The following is an 11,123-nucleotide window of genomic DNA, read 5'->3' as shown; positions in this document are numbered from 1 at the left end:
AGGTATCACATCAATAATATTAGAGATCCTTGCTAACTTTCTATTAATACTTTTATAATCACATGCAATCCAAGTTTTCTGTCTCCTATTTTTTTCCGCTAGGAACAAAAATTTTAACATATATTAATTTATATGGATTAAACTAAAATTAAGGGCCTTGTGATAGTAAAATTTTATGCGATTTATACATCTATGCGCTCTTCTGTGTGTAAATTGTAATTGTGTGTACAATATTGAGTAATATACTGGTGTATAACCTTTAGTATGTCATTATAATTAAATATGCATGATATATTTTTTTACAACCTATAATAAAAAGTACGATAGAAAATCCAAGTAAAAAAAAAAAAAAAAAAATTGAAATTAAATTATAATGAAGAATTGCATGTAAAGCATTGGTTATGAGCTACTTATCAGTAATACAAGCTAGCTTCTTTATATATGTATATGCTCCAAATAATATAACATATCTTATTACTGGCCTTACAACACACCATATTTGACAATTGACCTTATTGTTCACAATACAAGCTTCTTAACACAATGGACATGTATCTTAATTAAGATGACTTATTGTTCATAATACAAGCTTCTATGTTACAAATACACGCGGGTCTGATTATTGGCCTTATAACACATGTGATAATTGGCCTTATTGTGGATAATGCAAGCTTCTTATTGAACGATTATGACATATATTATAAGTGGCCTGAATGTTCACAACGAGCTAGCCAGTGCTGGTGCCGGTGCAAGACAAGTGTTGATGCAAGTAAAAGTGTTGGTGTTGGTGTTGGCGTCAGTGATGGTGCTCGTGACGGTGCCAGTGACGGTACCGACGCCAGTTGCAGTGGAGGTGGCGGTGCCGGTACCGGTTTCGGTGCCATTGTCGGTGCCGGTGTCGGCCTGTTCAAGTCTAGGGATTGGCCATGCGCTAGAAGCTGCGATAGCAATAAGAATTACAAGTTACAAGTTAGAATGATCAATGAATACTTACAAATTCAAATTGGAAGAGTTTGAGTTCAATAAGGATGCGGTAAAAGTAAAATCCTTGATTACACCTTCAAATTACATGTTGACACGTACGGCAACATTTAACAAATAGCAAATATACTCTAGCACACCTAATAATTATCTTAAAACACTTACCGCCACACTATAAACAGGTTAGAAGGGATGGGGATGAGCTACCCGGCCTAAAGTCATTAGGGTGATTCGACCACCCTCGGTCAGGAGACCTTTAGAGGTGATTGAGCTAACTTTGCATCACAGACTCATATATACCTTACAAGTAATTAGAATTACACATACATAACAAGTGAGAATTATTATGGACGATGCATGCACATATCAAAACAGAGACACGTGTATGTGAAAAAAAAAAAAAAAAAAACCTCATATATATGCTTCAAAAGCAAATTGTAGATGCATGATTTAGGAAAGATAAAAACATACTAACCTGCTCCTGAAAGAGTCCCATCTCTGTCGCCGCCCACATGCCATGCATAGTAACCGAGCAATCCCTTTCCCCTAGCATAGTCAACCTTAGCTCTGATACTCTGAATATCATTATAACCAATCCAAGTATTCCCAGTACTGAAATAGTCTACAACATATTCGTCACTGTGATCATGTCTGCCACCTGGGTGTTTCTCTATGAAATACTTGATTTGGTTATAAGGTAAGGTCCCATCTGAGTCATTAATATATACTTTATCACTTTGAGCCCGTCCAGCAGCCGCCGCAAATATTTCTCGGTTATTTTCATTTACTAGGCGCCATGCGGCGCCATAAAATGGAAGGCCAAGGACTATTTTATTGGCGGGCATAGTTGTTGCAAGCCAAGCACTGACGCCGTTATGCCCACAAGGTGGGGTTTCTGCATTGATTTGTGGACTGTGCAATGCAGCAAAAGGTCCAGTTCTATTCCCTGCAAGAGCGGGGTTATAGAAGTCGTACGCCACTACGTTGATCCAATCCAACTTCCTTGCAATCTGATTAACGGGATATGTGACTGTGGGCGACGTCGACGACGTGTAATTGACCGCTGCGACTAGAAGCAACCGGTCATTTCCGGTCAGCTGGGACTCTTTGTCAACGGCTGCACGCCATTCATCGAGGAGAGAGCCAAAGTTGGTCATGTCGGCCGCCGTTGAGGGGTACAGCCAGTGGAGGCAAAGGCCATGGAAGTCGTTAGACCTTGCTAGCTTTATTGAGGAATCTATGAATGATTTGCGGGTACTGAGCTGGCTAGCCATTAAAGCAAACGTAGGGCCAGAGAATCCACCGATGGATAAAAGGGTTTTGACCTTTTTGTTTGTTTTTTGCACGGATTGGGTGAAGGTTGAGAACCGCTCCCTATATTCGTCAGGAAAGGTGACTTCATAGGTGTTGGGTTTGACATCCGCAAAGGCAGCAAAAAGATGGGTGAAAAGCTGGGAAGGTATGCTAGGCACCGAGATTGGGAAGTCACTTTGACAATACCAGTATCCGGCTTTCACTGGGGGAATAGCCGCAATAGCAGTATTAGAGCGAGCCATTGAAGGGAAGGTGATGAGAAATGCTATAATGCATTTTCCCCACCATCTGCCCACCATCTCTGCAGCTTGCTCTAGGCTAATAGCTATGAGAGTGAGATATTGCTTGGAGTTTTCAGCAGAGAATGCAAGCCTATATATATATATAGGTTGCTTGGAGTTTTAAGAAGAGAATGCAAGCCTATATATAGGCAGTATTGCAAATATACAAATTAAATTAGGGCAAACGGAAACCACAAGGTAGATAGAAACATTGCTGAGCTGCAATATGAACAAAACTCTATTAATTAAATTTACCAGCCTATCCCACGTTAGGAAGGGAAGAAAAGGGATTGACCAAAAAATATGAACAGAAAAACAATAAACAGCAAAAAGTCAGAACGTTGAAAATTTAATTTTTTTTTAATAAATAGTAACTGTCCATGTTTAAATTGCTAGCCAATGCCAAACAAGACCAAAACAAGTCCAAATTCAAAAAACCTACCATATACAAACCCAATCAATCACAATCCTTTCTCTACCTATAATATTTTTTTAATGCTTAGTAAATGTCATTATTTCAAGAAATAAGCAGAAGCATATGCAGCACAACGTACAGGAGGTATATTACTAAATTATGCATGTACACACACAGAGGTAAAGCTATATATTGTTAGATATAGATCTTTATGCTAACTATTTCGACACGACATGTCATCATGCGAGCTCTAAGTTTGTACGCATTTGGCAAAGGCCCCAAATTATTCCTCAAACTTTTTTATTTTCTCAACATTCTTACTTTTTGTATCATATCAATCATTTTTTATTACTATTTAAATAAAAAAATTATTACAAAACAAAAATTTTCACTTTTCCATACTACACATTCTTACTTTTTTACTTTTCTTAAAAAAAAAAAAAAACATTCTTACGTTTTTCTTCACACTTTTTAGGCCAAAAGCCTTTAAAAATGGAAATATTTTGTTTTGTAGTGATTTTTTTTTTTTTTTTGAATATCAGTAAAAAATAAATGATGCGATTAAAAGAGCGCGAATGTTTTGAATTATTTTGTTTTTTTTTTTTTTGAAAAAAACTAAAGTGAATAGTATTTGGGGGTAAAGGTGTTGTTTGACAAACAACCCCAATAAGCCTCCAGAAGCTTGCAGATTTGAGGGTGGGTAACGTGAGGAAGCAATAAATTTTATTTTATTTTATTTTATTTTTTAAATTTAAAGGATGGGAAGGGGCGACCAGTGTAGTTTTCCCCCTTGGGCGTGACTATCGGGGTTACCATCCGCTGTGGAATGTCCGGTTTGAGCCATAGCTACTGCTTGGGAAGGCGAGCCCGTCACCACAACTCCACCAAAGTGTGAGCTGGTAGAGCCCCTTCATAGTAGCATCTGGTTCACGTATCTACTACCGCAAGCGGATTCGAACACGCGACCACTAGAATGAAATGAGTTCTTCTACCAACTCAACTACCACCTTGGTGGTTAGGAACCAATAAAATTTTAATGGGGCTAAAGGAGGTTTTAGGTAGGTGAGAAGGTTTATATAATAAAAATGCAATTTTAAAAATCAACGTAGTTTAGCGTTTGGTAAATTTGCACTATTCAAAACACTTTTCAATTGTAGTTAAGCGTTAAGCGTAGTTAAGTGGATAAATTTAGGTTAATTTGCAGAATCTAACACTTTCCAAAACCAATACAAGAGCTAAATAATAATAATCTTCTCATATCATTTTAGTAATCAACTTTCCAATTATATAGATGATTTACAATATGGTAGAGATATAGATAGAAATAACGGTTTGGAGATAAGTATTTATCCGTACGTATACCTGTAGACAGAAATTAAGATGCATACACTAATTACCTTTTTGTTTTTGTTTTTTATTTTATTTTATTATTATTATTATTTTTTTCTATTCAAAGATTAATTCCTTTAAAATGCACATGTTAGGTGTAAACACGATTCGATATAGGAATTGGTATCCTCCCACAGCCTACACATGGAAAATGCTCAAGAAGAACACATTGAGACTTCGAAGTGTGTCTGCAATAGCCTTGTACATAAAATGCAAAACGCATAATGACATGGAGAGTTTATAAAATTCAACGTTAAATCAGATGGTTGATGAGTGAAATGCACACGTATTTTTTTTTCTTCTATTCATAGACTAATTCCTTTAAAATGCACATGTTAGGTATAAACACGATTTGATATAGGAATCGGTATCCTCCCACGGCCTACACATGGAAAATCCTTAAGAAGAACACATATTGAGACTTTGAAGTGTCTATAGTAAAATATACTGACCGGCCCTTTTAGAGAGAGAAGCTCCTCCTTCTCTCTAAAAGAAGCTTTCCACCTCCTTGTGAGGTTCACCTTCCACCTTGTGTGGCTGCCTGAGGGAGGAGGGATGGAATTTTCTCCCTTCCTCCTCCCTCCCACCCTTGTTCTCCTTCATTTTCTTCTCTTTTTCTCTTGTTTTCCCCTTTTGTTCTCTCTTTTGTTTCCAGTCTCTTTTTCCCCTTCACAGCAGCTCCCATCACTCCTCCACCATCACCGTTCATCACAGTTCCATCTCCGCCACAGATCGGCCGAGCCCAACCTCCACCTACCATCCATCAGCCTCCGCAGCCCCCAAACTGGTGTTTCTAGATTTGGTTTTTTCAAAAAAACCCGATCTATCAACATCAGGTCGCTCCTCCATCACACGTGCCTCCCCACCATGCTCTACAGCCTCTCAGCTTCCCAACGCAACCATCTGCACCTCCGTCCGGCCAACACTCGCCGGAGCGTGAGCCACACGCGCCCGAGAGTAGATCTTACTCGCGGACGCGTGGTACACACGCTCCGAAGCGTGGCTCCTCCGGTCTGCCCTTCGCCCGCCTACCTCCACTCGTTCCGGTGTTTGGTGGTTTTTTGCTCCCTTGGCGCTGCTGCTGAGGGGTTTTTGCTTTCTTTCTTGTATTTTGCTTTGCTTTGTGTTTTGTATTTATGTTTGTTGTGTTTTGTTGTTTTTTTCTGGGTATTTATCTCCTTGAGCTACTCTTGTTTGATATTTTTGTGGAGATTGCTTCATCAACCGGAGATCGGTTCTCCCCTGCTGCAGATTCAGATGGGAATTCAGTGCCTCTCCTTCAACGGCCTCCTTTTGGAGGGTGTTGTTGCTTCAAAGCTAGTCAGATCTTTGGCTTGCTTAAAACACCACTTTGATGGTGCCATTTCTTGGTCTGTTGACCAAGATCCAGAGGACCGGGCCATTTTTTGGCCCATTTCCTATTTGTTTGTATTTTCTGCATTGTTTTGCTGTTTTGGGTTTGTTGTTGGGGAGCCCAACCCCTTTTCGGTTTTTTGAGTTATGTACCCTTTCCTTATTTGCTTAGAAAAAAAAAAAAAAGAAGTGTCTATAGTAGCCTTCTACATAAAATGCAAAATGCGTAATGAGACGGAGAGTATATAAAATTCAACGTTAAATCAGATGGTTGATGAGGGAAATGCACACGGTTTTTTTTTTATTTTTTATTTTTATTCATAGACTAATTCCTTTAAAATGCACATGTTAGGTGTAAACACAATTCGATATAGTAATCGGTATCCTCCCACGGCCTACACATGGAAATTGCTCAAGAAGAACACATATTGAGACTTTGAACTGTGTCCACAGTAGCCTTGTACATAAAATGCAAAATGCATAATGACACGGAGAGTTTATAAAATTCAACGTTAAATCATATGGTTGAAAAGTGAAAATTTCAAAGTATTCATAATATGTTTAAAAAATTACAAAAATACTATGAATTTTAAACGGGAGATCGAGTTGACATTACAAACTTCTGAAAGATGGTAATTTTAATTAAATTTACAATTTGTAAAAGTTTAAGAGTATAATTACAAAAGTAGTTAATGAAAGATCGTGGATATATATAGTAATTACTGAAATTTTCCCTTAGTCATATAAACAAGTATTTGTCTCCCCCTGGTTACTGCTACTGACTCTTTTCTAGACGCTAGGTTTATGATCGGCCGATCTGGACACACACTCAACTAGACCCTTCAACTCCTACAGACATGCCATCACGCGCGCTCTAAGCCTTCCCTAAGGGTTCTGAGAATCTCATCATGATTTTCGAAAACTAGAGCAATCAAAATTGAAATTATTGGCTGTAGGAGAATTAAGCCGTAGTTACTGACTGTAGAAAAATTTAGCTCAATCGCATTCCACATGATACACGTACAGATTGGCAAAAGATGGGAAGAAAAAAGCCACAAAATACGGTTTTGGTAAGCATATAATACATTAATTAAAAGTTATGTAATGAAACGTGTTACAAGTGTGTATTGTCTGCTTTTAAAGATTTGTTGGATGACAATTTTGTCGTTAATTTGTCGAAAAATGACGAGAAAGGCTGCAGTTTTTATGGGAAGATATGGTTAATTTTAAAGAAAAATTTATAAGAATCTCATTTAGATCGAATGCATTTTCACGTACATATGAAAGGTCAGGTCTGCAATATTGTATATATTTTCACATATTTAGTAATCATCTTGATGGATGAGCCGAATTAATTAATAAATTAAGTTGATGGAATCCAAATTGATAAATTAAGGTTTGGTTTCTTTCGTGGTTTCCAGAAAATAATTTTTGCATTTTACAGTGTTTAGTGCGATGTAAAATAATAGTCAACGAAAAATATTTTTCCTTTTACCAAAAACTCTTTTTTAATTTTCGGAAAATGTTTTAGGTTTTGAAAACCGTAAATCATTTTCTGACTTTAAGCATATCATTCTCAAACCGACTTACCATGCCAAGACTCGCCCAGGACTCCATCTGGACTTGACCGAGACCCGCCCGGGACTTGACCAGGAGCCGCGTCGAGACTCGCCTGGGACCTGTCCGAGACTCGCCCGGGATTTAACCTGGACCTGCCCAGGACCGGCCTGGGACTTGACTAGGACCCGCCCGGGACACCACTCGGGACCTTGCCGGGACTTGATGGGACTCACCCGGGACCTAATTTGTGAGAAGTAGTTTTTGATATTATTTGAGTTTTATGCAATAAGAAGTCCCAGAGTTGAGCTTTGTTTCTATTTTCCTTCAAACCATAGATAGACTCTATAGTTTTGAAAAAAATTCTTAGATCTTTGATAGACTCAATGTCTAGAATTATTTATCCGTTCTTCTTGTTGATGTTTTCTTTGCATTGTACCAAGTCAGGCTGCATCAGTTTTCATCCAATTTAACAGTAAAATCTTAACTTAAATAAATGACTTTCAACCCACCAGAAGATTTTTGCCTTTTTTTTTTAATTATTTTTTATGATTAAAATACATAAACCCAAAGTTCCTCACATCCTTATTGATCGAATTTGAAACAAAAATACATTTAATTAAAGAACTCAAGTACATAAGCCATATGCCTTTTCAATTGATAAAATAAATACCAGAACCCATGCGGAAACAAAAAAACACTAAATGGCCATAATTGTGGAAGATCTACATAATATGGTCAATATATATTGGCAAATAAAAAGCCTTTTATATCAAAATATCTTTATATTAACCAAGAATAATGTCCTCACTTGTAACTTGTAGCTTAGGCGTATCATACTATCATTGTTAAAGTATTAATTAAGTGATTATTTATTGTTAAAAATAAGTTCTGAAAAAATAAATAAATAATTAAGAACAAAGCCCAAACCGGGTTGCTACACGAAGCGATTCCGATGTGATCAAGATTTGGGAATAAATCTAATGAAAAGGACTTCACAGAATCACAATTCCACAACGACAGTTTTCGCAGGGATGAATAGTCCAGGTTTGTTGGGAGCTCTAACTTCTTACAATAATCAATCACAAGGGTTTTTAATGTAGATGGAAGACCATCTTTAGGAAGGGACACAAGTGAGGAACATCTTCTGATCACCAACTCTTGAAGACTGCCATTGGAGTCTATCATTCCCTTGGGTAGGAACTCTAGTGCATCAAATCCTTCAATTTGGAGCTTCTGCATTCCAGAATTTCCAGGTGGCCATTCATTTAACAAAACCCCATTACAATCATACAACCACAAATTACGTATAGCAGGAGTCCTTGGGAGTGGAGCCACCAATTGCTGACAATTAGTATTACCAAGTATGGCTAAAGAAGGAAGATGGATAGGCAACCCTCCGGTTAGTTTATGGCAGTTTATAATATAAAGCTCTCCAAGTTGAGGAAAACTTACACCCTCATTTTCGTCACCAAAATAATTCCATTCCCCCCACTTCTTCATATTCTCAAACCTAAGAACTTTGAGGGCACCAAATGGCTTAGATGAAGAAGAACAGCTACCAAAAAATTCACGACCCACTGTAACAACTTCATCAAACCCAACAATATAGAGGTTCTGCAAAGACTCTAGCTGCCCAAGGGTGGCAAATTGCTGCAATACGTACAATTTTGTAGCTCAAGAAAAATAAAAGTGAGAAGTGATGGGTGTAGAAAAAAAATAAAAATAAAAAATCGTTGGAGGTTCTGTCTGGCAATGTGTTTCATTTTTACTAGTCTTGCCGTTACTTTTTAATGTATTTGATATTTGCAGGGAAAGGAAACAAGGCAACAAAAGGAAACAAAGCAATGGCTACAATATAATAGCTAGTAAATCACTTATATAAATAAACCATCAATGAAATGAAATGCATCAAAGGAAAAATATAGTCCCTAATATATATTTCTCAGTGTTTCTTCCTCTCTCCCTCCTTACATTTTCAATAATCAATAAACTTCCATAGTCATCACTCGTAGATATATCATATTGTAACATATAAAATAGATACCTTACTCAAAATTAGTGATGATTATTTTGTTCTATTCCTATAGACATGATAGATTTTAAATATTAAACTATCCTCTAAAACAAAATCTTAACAATGAAATAGATCATTTCTATTTCATTTCAATATGATATTGCTACGTCATTTAAAATTAACTGTTAGATACGTCAAAGAAAAACTTGGACTACGAAATAGACCCTAGCCTCTGGCATAGTAGAGTGGGATAAGGGAGTTACGTACGAATCCCTCCTCCCCACCCCCTTTCTCTTTCCCCCCTTCCCCCTCACTTTTCCCGCCTCCATCATAGATCGATTGGAGCGTGTGTGTCAATGCATGGTCCTCAGGGTAATTTTTAGCGGCGTGTGGCTGGCCGGCAGTAGCACGTGGAACGCGTGAGGGTGTGTTAGGTTTTTGTTATTGTATTTTCGTTGTTTTTGAATAAGAATGTATTTTCTTTAAATCTGCTTTTAGTAGCGATCTATGGGGTGAAGTTTTATTTGTTTTCTTAGATTTTGTTTTCACGAATCCTTAAGAATAACGGAATTGGTTTTCGGTCTGTCTTTTGTTTTCTTATGGTTCTTTTTTTGGAAGTAAATCATAGACTGATGATGAAAGAGTTATTAAGCATATAGAAGAATTGTCTCTATGGTAAAGACATTGAAGGGGATTGTGATTGATAAAGCACTGCTAGTAGTGGAGATAAAAATAAAATAAAAAAAATAAAAAAGAAAAAGAAAAAGTTTGGGAATCAAGGACCTGGCAGTGGATGGAGACGTGATTCACCAGAATTTGCTGTAGATCTGAAACTGGTCGAGATGATGACTTTTCATAAATGTTATCTTATTATAACCCGAGAGGCTATATATTGTGTATGTCATAGATAATGTTTGAGTTGTGAAGACTCCAAATTATATCTTTTGCATTGTGCAGAGCATTTTGCTTCAATGAAGAAATAATTCCTTCAAAAAAAGACCCTAGCCTCTCAATTTGACTTGAAATAAAGATGATCCCCATCCGATAGATTTTGGCATATACAATAAAAGCATTCTCATTGCGTTAACCACTTGTTATTTTGGCTAGCCTAGCTTGTAGCAAAAATTCAGCAAAAAAGTAGCCCCATCATTTGGCTAGCTCCATTCTAGCTAAAAAAAAAAAAAAATTAGCCACTATCATGCTCACCAAACTTGTTGACCATTTTTGTTGAACAATACATAAAAATGAAAATCAATCTACCATAAAAGAATTATAAATTACAAGATGTTTATTCTTACAAAACTCTAAACCCTAAACACTAATTAACCATCACTACAAGAAAGATACTCATCAGGGGCGACTCAAAAGTCGCCCCTAATACTCAACTATTAGGGGCGACTTTGAAAGTCGCCCCTAATAGTTCCGTATTAGCGTCCACCTCGAAGTAGACGCTAATAATGGGTCGAAAAGTTGACTATTAGCGTCCACTTTACAGTGGACGCTAATAAGTCGACCCTAATATACGCGCGGGAATTATCCTAGGGGCGGGAAAAATTTAAGCGGCGAAAAAAAAACTTTTAGGGTCAACAATATAACCCTAATACTTAACCAATAGCGTCCACTTAAGTGGACGCTGAAAGATGGAAAAAAAATAAAAAAAGAAAAAAAAAGCTCAATAGGGTCGACTTTGAGAGTCGACCCTAATAGTTAGGCATTAGGGTCGACAAAAGTCGACCCTAAAGAGTACGTAGAAGAATTAAAAAAAAATTAAAAAAATAAATTTGATGACCAATAGCGTCCACTAAGAGTGGACGCT

The 11,123-nt window shown here is 37.2% G+C and overlaps 1 protein-coding gene across 1 annotated transcript; it reads right to left on the bottom strand.

Annotated features, from left to right (window-relative positions):
- Nucleotides 1-717: 717 nt before the first annotated feature.
- On the bottom strand, nucleotides 718-2,594 carry LOC132185239 (class V chitinase-like). The gene is made up of 2 exons (XM_059599039.1): nucleotides 1,457-2,594; nucleotides 718-938 (listed from the first exon to the last, which is right to left on the bottom strand). The coding sequence occupies exons 1-2, from the start codon at nucleotides 2,592-2,594 to the stop codon at nucleotides 718-720; spliced, it is 1,359 nt and encodes a 452-aa protein (XP_059455022.1).
- Nucleotides 2,595-11,123: the final 8,529 nt, after the last annotated feature.

The sequence above is a fragment of the Corylus avellana genome, chromosome ca6, assembly GCF_901000735.1.
Source record: "Corylus avellana chromosome ca6, CavTom2PMs-1.0".
NCBI lineage: Eukaryota > Viridiplantae > Streptophyta > Magnoliopsida > Fagales > Betulaceae > Corylus > Corylus avellana.
This window is presented reverse-complemented; position numbering and strand designations above follow the sequence as displayed.